Here is a 12,428-nt window from a genome sequence, read left to right as displayed (position 1 = left end):
GCACAAGGCGATCTTCACACATTTTAGTAGATTTTCGTTCAATTCAAGTTCAGGAATTGCTGATCTTCTTGTTCAACTTGTTTTTAATCCCAAATCAAAGTTTAGGCAAAGCTGATCCAAACTGTAAGGTGTATTTGATTCAGGTGCAGTCAGCAACACTTACTGGACTTGTGAATGATCAGGCTTAGTCTTTCTCGGTTCAAGATGTGTTCAGGATACCCTTTCAAGGTTATTCCCACCCAGGTCAAGACCTTTTCACCCTCATTTGTCCACATGGAGATCCTGGGGGTTCTTTACTGTCTCCAGCAGAGATGATCTGGACCGACAGCCAGCCATGGTGGACAGTGCACTGAAGCAGCCAAAGGGCTGAAGTTACTCTGCCAGCTGGTGCGCCACCTTTCACTCTCTCTCGCTCTCTCGCTCTGTCGCTCTCTCGCTCTCGCTCTCTCAATACTCTCAAGCATCTCATGTCTGCCATCACGGATGACACAAGGTTCTAATAAGGCTTCCATCTTCTCACCCCTCCCAGAGTGTTAGTGGCTCTGGCATCTTCCACCACGGCCCAGTCACAGCTGCACTCACAGCCCCAGATGTCTTGTTTGTCTTCTTTGGCGCCTCTGCCCGAGGAACGACATTGATAGACCTTTTGATTGACACATCAACTGCATGTGTGTGTGTCTGTCTGCCTGTGTATGTGTATGGAGGTGAAGGAGGTGGGAGGTCTCTGTTGAACCTGTATGTAGTGCACATTAGTGAAGAGTATGTGAATAAATTCTTGATTGACTGGTTTGATTATTAAGAGACTGAGCACCAGGGAGTCCCTCACGGAATCAGTTTAACATTATTTCGACTAATATATATGGATATTTTTTGTGAGGCCTCAACATGCCTGAGTTGTAACTATTCCTGGTGAAAATGTATTTTAGGGGTACCAAATACAACCCCACCAGAATTCACTCAGTAGACACCTGGCAAGTTACAAAAGGAATCAAGCCCACACACTAGTTTTAGTGATCAACATGAAATTCAGTGGGCACCTATCTATCCTGTATTGGCTGTCCTGACAAGAAACCCCAAAAAAGCCTTGATGCCCAAATTTAACCCCAATCAAAAGCTATTTGGGAAGTGCTACAGGTATGCTACCGATTCCCAGTATCTGGGAATTGTTACCAGCACTCAATAGTACCAGATTTAAATACTTTTGTCTGTTTATGCTCACTCTCCACACTTGTTCTTTACGTATATTTCATCATCGTGGCTGTAGGTTATCTTCAATAGCACCAACTACAGCGTCCAAAATCCTTTTGGTTCTTGCAACAGACTTGGCCAATAAAGCTGAATCTGATTCTGATTCCCAGACATATAAAGGTCAAGGAACAGTCCAGAGGTCTCACTTCAACAATACAATTTCTTGATACCGATTAGCCTAGTACTTTCATGTTAGCCTGGCTTTTTCTTTTTTCATCCGATAGCTGAGGATAGGATAGGTTCCACAGTAAAAAGCATTCATGATAAAGTGAGTTTGTGATTCGTCGGGTTGCAGGTTGCAGCTAATGAATATTTTTAGTAATGAGTATTGTATTAATTATCCCTTTGATTATTTGGGTGTTCAGATAAATATTCATTTAGCATTATTAAACATAATGTATGTGTGAGGTGGAGGCCATTTTTTTTTTTTGTCTACTTGAGTTTGCCATCCTTACATTCTACGGTAGTAACTGTGACTTGGGTGTGAATGGCTTTGAGAGACTGGGACAGGCTTTGTGAGTGATGTAGGGGTTTGCCAATAAGCATGTACCATAGAGGTTGTCTGGCTCTTACCTGACTAATCCTATCTGTGTATGGAGTTACTAGCTGTGAATCGTGGCCAACTGAAGCCTGTCAATGAATATCATTGCTTGTTATTTATTAGTTTTTTTTTTACCTTTTGTTCAACAGAACAGTTGAAAGTGCAGCTGAATCTCTATCTGCTATTAAATGAGCTAACATTCATACATGCAAATTAATTACCTTTTGGTGAAATTGGACATTTTGAACTCAAAATAGGGCATTTACTTGAATCATATAGATCCGCTGAGTTTTTCCTGGCAGGGTCATTTGGGGGGAAGAAAAAATCCCTCCAAAGCTTTGAGGCAGTGATTTTGCTTCCACCAGTTTTTGTAATGGAATGATTTGGGTTATCCAGATAATCATTGCAGCCCTAGTGAATAGTGAACCGCGAATAGACAAGGAATCACTGTCGAGTGTAAATAAACAGGTGGCACCGATGTACTGTAGAGGTCTTTTCTGAATGGCATCATTAAATTACTGTGCTTTTATTGTGTATGTGGCAGGGAAAAAGTAATGCAACGGTTGGATCAGCAAGGTAGAACAATGTCCCTTCACCTTGGCATCTCAACACGCAAGCTTCCTGCTGGGGAAAAAAACTCATCTCTACACGGCTTAACGGCCCGTGTTCATCTGCTAAAGAGCGGACAATTTGTTAATCGTTTTTCCCCTCACGTGAAGGCCCCTCCACCTTCACATTCCGCTAGGTTGAGCAAACAAACAGACACGCAGACGGGGAGATGAGCGAGTGAGTAGCCCCCCCGGTTGAGCTGGTTAGGAGCGAAAGGTGCTCTCAGCGGGTGGAGAGTGTCCTGCGGTTGGTCTCGCCACATGTCCAATTGTCAACCAACGTTTGGTAATGCACTTTGAGGCCATCATCGGAGTGACATGCACACAGGCTGCATTCCAAAAACATTACTAAAGGGAAAGATGCCTTTACAGGTACAGCTAAATAAGTGTGATTTGTTAAAAGTTTAGTTATAATCTAAAAGCTTATTGTATATATTTCTCTTAAATCTTTGTAAATGTGTTTATACCAGACAAAATATTGACATGTCTGCAAGCTCAGATGACTAAATTAAATACTGTAGGTAGACACTTACCTTTTTTTTGTGGTTCATGGACATAAAATAAAGACATGCCGTATTTACTGAGAAGAAAATTAAAGTACAATGCAATTTAACAAATTGTGATTTTTGGTGGGGTTTTTTTGTGCTAAAGAAGTGTAGCACAGTGTAAAAAGGTGGTGTGCATCACAGAACAGAACTGCAGAGACACAGGAGATAGTCACTTGACTTGTGGTGCATTGGTGCGGGCGGGGGAGAGGGGGTGTTACATTACCAGCTGGAGTGATGTATGACCTGATGTCCCATCTGAGGACTCAAGTTACAAAGCTTGTGCAGTAGTACACAGATAGCTTTCCGTATATGGAATCAGTGGCTACAGTAATGTATGGACCCATCTGACTCAGCTTGCTGACTTGCGAGTCTTATTCTGACCTCTTCATTTGTCATTTTGGAGAAACACCATCATTCTAGTGGACGAACTTGTCTGTTATATTACTCGTCAAAACTGTTAGAGATGGCTGTTTACTATTTTTTTTTTTTTTTTTATATTTTGACATAATTGTATAGAAATGACCTGACACCATTGTAACACCTCAAGTGTTTGACTCTCTTCAGCTTCATGCACTACATACACTGATCCACTACACTCTTTGCAAAGTGTAATTCGGCAGCTTAATGGTGATATGCTCCCTCCATAAGTGAAAAGACCATTTTAATGGGGCTCATGTGTCCTTGTAGTTTGCATTTGCTTTTTAAAGACATAATTTGCCAAACTAACTTTGTCTAGTTTTTGGGATGAAAATGTGTCTTTGTTTAAAATTTTCCTTGCATTCCTGATTTCCAGATGTTTTTCTGCCAATAGGCCTGAATTCACGATATTTTAATTTCAAAAGATTATCTACGTCACTCGCGAAGATTTCTGCTTTTCCTTAGCGCTGTCAACATAACTAAACACGTATGCCCTCGCATGTTGCTTATTTTACACGGAGGCAACTTATTAGAAGAAAGGGGTCAAATATGGTATGGTAATAAGTAGCTCCAAGTGCATTTGCCTAAAACAGGACTACTCTTCAAAACAGACTGATTTCGGGCAGAATGTGTGGGGGGGGAAAAAGTTTACTATAATTCTATAGTATAGTATTTTTACAAGAGATACATTATTAGGTAATTTTTTCAAAATGGGGTAAAAACACATTTCAGAAAATGACTTAAGTCGTGCTGGGGTCTTTCAGAGTCCATTTATTTGACACAATCGCTCGTGTGCATATTCTTCAATTTTCCAATTCTTCATGACCTAATGATCCTTGGTGTGGCTCGAATACTTTGTCATGAAAAGCAAAACAAGGCTAGGGTCAATTATTTAATTCTGACCAAATTGCAGTCTAGTCAGGATTGCTATAAAGCTGTTTGGAACTGTGAATGTGCATGTTTTCTGCTCTGTATCCTGACTGTTGTTCTGTTCTGTGTCACCCTCAGGTTACTTTCACAAAGAGGAAGTTCGGCCTGATGAAGAAGGCCTATGAACTGAGCGTGCTGTGTGACTGCGAGATTGCCCTCATTATTTTCAACAGCTCCAACAAGCTGTTCCAGTACGCCAGCACGGACATGGACAAAGTGCTCCTCAAGTACACAGAGTACAACGAGCCCCACGAGAGCAGAACCAACTCAGACATTGTGGAGGTGAGCACTTTTAATATTTTATTGATTGATTGATATTTTTTTTTTAGGGAGGTGTGTCGTCTACTGCGAGCGAACACCCCGATATATTTCCGTTCAGTCCCCTCACACAAAACGATGAATTGCACTTATCATTGAATAATTCATTATTTTCTGGATTCAAGGCCATCCAATCACCCCCCCCCACACACACACACACGCACACACACACACTTTTAACACCCATTCCACAGATAATAGTGCTTTGTCAATGTAAGTTTCCTTCTTCAGAACAGGTCACATGATATGTTGATGCTGATATGTTTATGTTCTCTAACTGGTGTAGGAAACTTATCTGACCACTATGGACCCTGTTTCCCGAATGATACAGTCACTGTACTGTAGTAGCTGACAAATGCTCAGCCTGGGTTTTCAGCGCCTTTATCATAAAGTACAAATTCAGCATGTGCTGTTCAAGCTTTTAAAAGGTTTCTGGCAGCGGCTCTGAAAATTGCAGGCTGCAATGTCATCCCAATGTAGAAAATCGTCTGCCAAAATGCTTAACAGTAAGGTAAATTAATTGAAAGTGAGATTACGTTAACGAGGTTGAGATACTATTCCAATGAACTGCTGCAATTTAGAAATCAACTGAAATTCTCAGTTTTCTTAACAAAAAAAAAGAGCTACGAATTTCACTGTGAGGATTCGGGCTTCAATCTCATTTCTACTGTGTGGAGTTTACAATAAAGTTCATGGCTACTCAAACTTCATCCCACATTGACAAGACATGCTTCTCACATTCATGAAATTGTCAAAATTACCCTATGGGGTGAATTTTACTGTGAGTGGTTGTTTGTCTATAGGTGCCCTGTGATTTACTGCCAACCAGTCCACCTAAGGACAATTTAGAGTCTCCGATAAATGCATGTTTTTGGGATGTGGGAGGAAACCAAAGTGCCCGGAAAAAATTCACGCAGGCACGGGGAGAACATGCAAACTCCACACAGGCACAGCCGGAATTTGAACGCAGCTCCTCAGAACTTTGAGGCCAGTCAGTTGCTCCACCGTGCCGCCCATGAGAATAACCACTATAGCATAATGGATGAATGGAACGAGTGGCTTAGGTTCAGGTTAGCGCACAAAAAAACAGATATTCTAATTGGAGTGCTTAACATGATTGAATGACAATAACTAATTTTTGTATTTAAGTCTGAATGTGATGCATTCTCTCACTCACCTCTGCTAACAAACTATGTAAGTAATATATATTGGCACCGAAATGATCAGCTTGATTGGTATCAGCCAATAATGAGCCTTTTATGCTGATCAATGACATGATTGTTTCTGCAGAAGACATTTACTCCGTGTTGCCATCGTGTACAGTGTATTTGAATCCAAAAGCTAGTTTATTTTTAGCCATGTCGCCTGTCTTTTTTTGTAGTTGTTGTAAATATTGGACTGCCAATAAAGTAAAAAAAAAAAAAAAAACATGGCTGTGGTGTGGGACAGACTCTACGTCTGACAGACAACACATAATCCCTGGATAAAACAAGACAAATTTGGTCTTTCATGATTTCATTTTGTGAGACTACACTAATGAAATCTTGTATTCCGACACTACCGCATCCCGTCTTTTACCACCACTGGGCTTTATCTTGACTTGAAAGGCTAGTTTCCATGGTGACGATGACAACAACGGCTTGCATCGTATCGTAAGAACAAAATGTGGGAACAAGTGTGTGGGGGTTGTGGTCCGTCTTTTAAGGATTCCTTTAGATATGTAGGCCCCCTCCCCCATTTATCAGAACACCAAAAAAATATTCTCACTTTATTAAAGATAAATGAACAACAACTGAGATTGACTGATCAAATTTATTGCACGGAATTGTGTTAAAGTTCTACTTCAAACTCAATTTAACTGAACTTTGTTTCTGAACAAGCTATTCCGTGTACTTTTTGATGACAGCCTTGCAACTCCTACTGTTCACAAGAGAACACAATTAAGCAAAAGCCAAGACTGTTTTCCGTTCGTCAAATATAAATAGAAGTGTACCTAATTGGCTAATGCAGAATGAAAGAAATTTATAATTAAGTGAATAATTCATGACATAAAAAATGTAGCCATCCGCCGAAAAAATGTAATATGAACAAAATATCAATTGCTCGTGTGTTCTCCACACTAATTAAATCATCCAGTCGAGTTTGTTAAATTATTTAGATGTAGTGACTATGGACAATTAGCATTAGATTAAAGGTTATTATTCATATGCTGTGGTTTTAATTTTCTCAACCTAGGGCAGACAGTTTGATCACAGAACTGACACAACAGATAACGTTTTGATGTTGACATGTCAATAAATGTTTAGTACTATGAAATTTATATTCACACGTAGCTAATCCCAATTTGGACTTTACTTATTTTTAGTGAAATGCACTTTTGTCAATGACATCTTCATCGCCATCATCCTAATGCAAAGTGCTGTTTACATGTTCTGTCCGTGCCTGTGCATGCTCTCCCCCCGTACTCTGATTTCCTCCCACATCCCAAAGACACGGATGCAAGGTTAATTACATCCATTTTCTACACTGCTCATCTTCACTCGGGTCGCGGGCAAGCTGGATCCTATCCTAGCTGTCTCCAACCTAGTGATAATAAGTGCTTTATAAAATGAATAGATGGATGGTTTTGAAAAATCTGCAAATAACTGTTGAGCAATCGGTATCTGAGAATGGATCATGGTTAGCTTTTGATGGCCCACTGTATTAGTTGATATGTATTGATTAAAATAGTGCTATGTATCGGGGTACATTGGCTTTCCCTTTGTCAAAGATGCAGATTACATTACAGTGTTTCATTGTCAATTTGATAATAATTCCCTAAAGCCAATTAGCAGATATCAGGGATCTAAGGGAGTGAGTCTGTCGCCTTTTGCACCTCATGAAAGGATTTAACTCTGTGAAATTTGAGACATCACATGTAGCACAGAAGAGTCAGCTGTGGCATATTATATTTATTCATGCCACTGCTGACACTGCTTGTGAATTACCTGCTTGGCAGTGTTCCACCAGAGTTCTCTGTCAAGTCAGTCGATTCGTGCAGTTGCTCTTTCATCAGGGGCCTGTAACAAAAAAGCTAGCGCTCACCTGCATAAAAATACATTAAATGGACGTATGGCTTTCTTACTTAAGGGGGACCACCATTTTTTTTCCTTTTGGCTTGTTGAGATTTTCCTTAAAGAAGATGAAAATTTGTTCAATCTCGCCACACATTTTGGTTTTGCAGATCTGGGGTCCACCAATGCACGTTTGTCTTAATATTAAGGCAAAGCAATCTGATTTCTGTTGCATCATTCATACACAAGGCAAATCCATTATGCTATACAGAGATACAGAAATATTGAATAAAAACAATATTAAATGAAAACTTTGAACTCAAAATAATGTCCCAACCCAAACGCAAAATAGGAGAGTGAAAACAAAATAATAAAATGGCAAAATACCAATTACCAAGTTGGAAGTACAAGAAGAAAGGTTGTGAAAACATTCATTCATCTTCCGTCACGTTCATCCTCACCAGGGTCGCAGACATGTTGGCGCCCATCTCAGCTAGGTCCTTACGTTTTTGGGAAGAAACCCCAGTACCTGGAGAAAACTGATGCAGGTAGTGGGAGAAAATATGAACTCCACACCGGCAAATCTGTGAGGCACATGTACTAACCAGTCACCCACCGTTCCGCCATGTATCAAATCAGTTCCCATTACAAATAAATTTAAGTACAGGGGGCCATCTCTTTACTAAGGTTCCTAAGTTAAATTTTGATGGAAGATTTAAAAGTACAAACACTCTAAGTAGATCTCTGATAATGAAATTTGCTCCAAAGTTAAGGGGAACAGAAACTGATTGCTGCTTTACTTTGTTAGGTTTCGGCTGTGGAAATACTAGCTTGCACTCAATTGGAAATCTGGAGCTCTAGGACTAAAATGTCTTGAATATATTTAGATCCAAGACTGTCTGAGCAATAAGAGATTAAAAGCTAGAAAGCAGGTATAAAGGTTTTAGGACCGGTGTGATGTTGTCTGGTACCAGTAAGAACGCAGGCAGCAGGATTCTGTACCAGTTGCAGTCATAGTGTTGATTTTTGTTCAGACCTGGAAAAAAACACACACAATAGGCCAGTCAAATGAAAATGAACACATGAGCCAATCTCATTTGGACAGAATTAAATTCTCGAGTTCTTCTAGTGCTATTAAGTGACTTAATCACAGCCTTTAGTTGACTTTTAAAATCCATGTCCAAATAAAAGAAAATCACACCAACACTTGTCATGTACTGTACATATAAGAGCCTAGAGCTGTTTGCAGCCCTTCTGGCTACTCTTAAGATCCCTATCTCACTGACTGAGAGGTTGTTGAGACTGATCCATCGAGGCAACTCCGAGATGCTGGAGACCAAAATATTGCTTGTACTCTCACTTGAATCGCCATCAGGTCACAAACTAGTCTCCAGGCCAGTGAAATTGGGTGCCCTTACCCCAAGTGCACAAAAGGCAAAAACAAGGCAGCGTTGTCCTGGACAAACCAAACCCCTCGTCCTCCCATCTGCCTGCCCCCTACACGGTCAACCCTCAGAAGTAAAGAAGCAGAGCAGAAATAACCCGGCCATTCCACTTCAGAGCGTCACCACACACACCCTCCTTTCACTACTCCCTGTCAAAAGGTGACCAATCGACAGATGAAATTCGCATTCGCCCCTTTGCATGTTTCCATACTAAAGCCAAACAAAAAGGCTTTTAAGGCATCTCTTTGGATAGATTGCAATTACGTTTAGAATCCAAATTCCCTATTTTGTTAAGAGGAATGAGCCTCACATGAGGGTACTTTTCCTGGACACTTATCTAAATTTTTAAATTGCGTTAAAGCAGTCTTTTGCCTTGTAAACAATCATGTGGCTGTTTGTCCACTGCGGGGAGGCTGCCAGGTCAATGCGATCCCCGCAGTCTCACGACTTTTTAAGGGGGTGGCTGTCCTATGCTGGGATACCAAAAAGGTCACATTCCCGCTCAGTAGTAACATCTGCAGGTACCTGTACAGTGTGGGAGAACATGTGTCCATGTTTTCCACAGATTGATGGATTTCAGCCTGGCCTGCAGTTTGATAACCCAATGAAGTGCTGTGGAGTTTTTCTCAGACCTGGCTCGCAGTCCAAAGCAGAACAGTCAGCTTGGATGTTTTTCCTTTGGATGTGCATTTTATGAGTGATAATGGATGTGCACTTTCACATGTCAATTGTAACCTTTCAAGTACTATGGTGGAAAATCCACGTCTATACAAAACCAAAAAAAAAAAACAAAGATAGACCTGAGGATGGAGTTGGCTGCAGAACGACGGAGATTTGGCACATTTTCAATATAATACTGTACAAAGGGAAATTCCTTTCAGTCTTGATTGATATCAGTTGTTCAACAGTTGTCCAGACTTACCTTTTTGTTTTTCTGACTGAGTAATGAGCCACACATTTTGGCTGACAGGTCTGGACTGGAGGCAGGGATTTGGCAGGCTGATCCAACCCAACTGCTGGATTACGTAGGCCTTTTGTTTTTTTGTGGTAAATTGACCCAATATTGACCAGTTCAGACAGCACTTATGAAAACTAAGATACTAAATCGAAGACTTTTTTTTTTTCTCTATGCTCTCCAGTGCAGCGATGTCAATCACACATTACAAACGCTTTACTCCTAACATCCGCCATTTTGATTGAGTAGTGATGTTTCCAAGGTGTGTCGGGTAATGGAGGAGACGTTTCCGGAAACCGCGTATAGAGGTTTATTTCATTTATGGACGGACCCAGAAGTGATGACACCCGAAGCCTCACTCCCCAGCTGTACCGGGTGACTGATTCCGCAAGTGCTTCAGGATTTGCTGCGAGGTTTGACAGTTTGGATAAAGGCTGTATAGTGTGTAGTTTGTATAGGGTATATAGAGTAATGTGTAGTGTACATGTATAGTTTAGAGTTGTGACAGCAGTGTTTGGACATAACTTGGACAGTGGATAGCGTTTACGTCATTCGTCAGAATCCTTAGAAAGAGGCTACTGGCTAAATCATTTGAATACAGTTACGTTTCCAGTTTAACAATGGTTACTTTGGCATTATCTGTGTAACGATAATTTGTAGCTTCAACAAAGATCAGCCCACATGTGCAGTAGCATTCTACCAAAACCAATCTTGGTTTTCCAAAGAACAGAAGATAGCAATTGGGAAGTTATTGATGATTCTACATTTCCCAGTCATGGTGCAGTCCTGGAAAAGTCCAAATCCACACTACAAAAGGATGGCACTAGCTACACTTAGCTAATTTGACCATATGCCCTGACTGTGGCCGTCGCTTGACAAAGGGGGATCTAGAAAAATAGCTGCACGATCAGGGGTGTGCAAAACTGTGCAAGGGCAGTTACTTTATAAATTAGCTGTATTGTTAACTGACAAACTGGCAACAACAAAAAAAACAAAAAACAAAACAGAATCGCTCAGAACACAGGCACATTTTGGGCAAGAGAAAGCTCACAAAAGATTTTCTTAGTTGTATAACCTCACATTTGATGCGTGGGCAGGCACTCCAGAGACCCAAGTATTTGTATAGGAGCAATTAAAAAGTCAATTTTTCATAATATGTCCCTTTGGATCTTGGGGCCTCATGGTAGGTAGGTGGATTAACAAACTGCCTTTATTGTTACTGGTTTACGAAAGCTAAGGTTATTGCTTCTAGAGTCAAGATGGGTTTTGAAGGAATGCGGCCTGAGGGATGCAAAATCAGAGATCTGCAATGTTTCTTCAATCTTTTAATGTTGCTACTGGTGGGCATTTTTCTCTGTAAGTATTTTGTCCGTGCCGTGGTGTTGTCGCAAATGCGGCAAAGCCCTCATGACAGGTTTAGTGGCACTGCTCCTATTGTGTTTCTTATTGAATTCATTTTATGCCACAAATAAAAATGCTGCGGCTAGTCATTAGATTAATCTAATAATATTCACTCTTCCTCACTTCTCCCGGTTTCTGTATCCCCGCTTGGAGCTAATGAGATTTTGCCCTTGCTCTACTTCTAACCTCACACCGTGTTGGTGGACACAGAGGGATGCCTGTACGCCCTGTGAGAAACCTTATAAATTGCGCTGTAAACTTCACTTTGTTTGGCCAAATGTCTCTTTAGACACATCAGTCTAGATGACACGTCTTTGCAGGCACCACATTATCGACATTTACTGTAATCATATAACATTAATATGTAGTGAATGGGCCTTAAGCTAGAGTTAAATACCAAATGATCTACTGTGATAAATGAATGGCCTTCTGTTATTCAAAGATTTTTACATTTTATGGCTCGCTTGCATGTCTTCTACCCTGATGATTTGTGAACGTAAACAAGTGGCGATCATTCATACGGAAATTTGCCTTATCTTCCCCCATAATAAATAGGCCTCACCATTGTTACTTGGTGGCGAAAGGGACAATTCCTTCTCTTTTCATGAAAGAATAGCTTCCCTCTCACGGATCCTCTACAGGAAGAGGAAATGAGCATATAATTATCAGACAGCTTCCATTAGCTTTAATATCACGAGTGCTTTCATTTTTTTTTTTTTTTTTTTTTTATAAATCGTCTCATAAAAATCATTCAATGCAAAATGTAAATTCTGACCGTTACGGAATGTCAGCCACTTTTTGTATCTTTCCACAATCTAAACTTCTTATTTTTGTAAAGGTTGTTGCACCCATCATATTTAAAAACTACTATTATCGCCCCCAAAACAAATGATTAATTCTGGTACAAATGGAAGCAATGTTAAAGCAGTATCGAATATATTTATTTTTTTCTTTAACAATATTC

General features: G+C 40.3%; 1 protein-coding gene across 4 annotated transcripts in view; it reads left to right on the top strand.

Moving 5' to 3' along the window:
• Positions 1 to 12,428, top strand: part of mef2aa (myocyte enhancer factor 2aa) — an 89,201-nt gene that overhangs the window by 36,730 nt on the left and 40,043 nt on the right. For all 4 annotated transcript variants that reach the window (XM_061823947.1, XM_061823943.1, XM_061823946.1 and 1 more), the window contains exon 3: positions 4,371 to 4,574. In XM_061823947.1, the coding sequence (XP_061679931.1) occupies positions 4,371 to 4,574 (204 nt within the window). The remainder of the gene's footprint in view (positions 1 to 4,370; positions 4,575 to 12,428) is intronic.

This window comes from Syngnathoides biaculeatus, chromosome 6 (genome assembly GCF_019802595.1).
Source record: "Syngnathoides biaculeatus isolate LvHL_M chromosome 6, ASM1980259v1, whole genome shotgun sequence".
Taxonomy (NCBI): domain Eukaryota; kingdom Metazoa; phylum Chordata; class Actinopteri; order Syngnathiformes; family Syngnathidae; genus Syngnathoides; species Syngnathoides biaculeatus.
The sequence above is the reverse complement of the archived record's forward strand: the minus strand, read 5'-3'. Positions and strand labels throughout refer to the sequence as shown.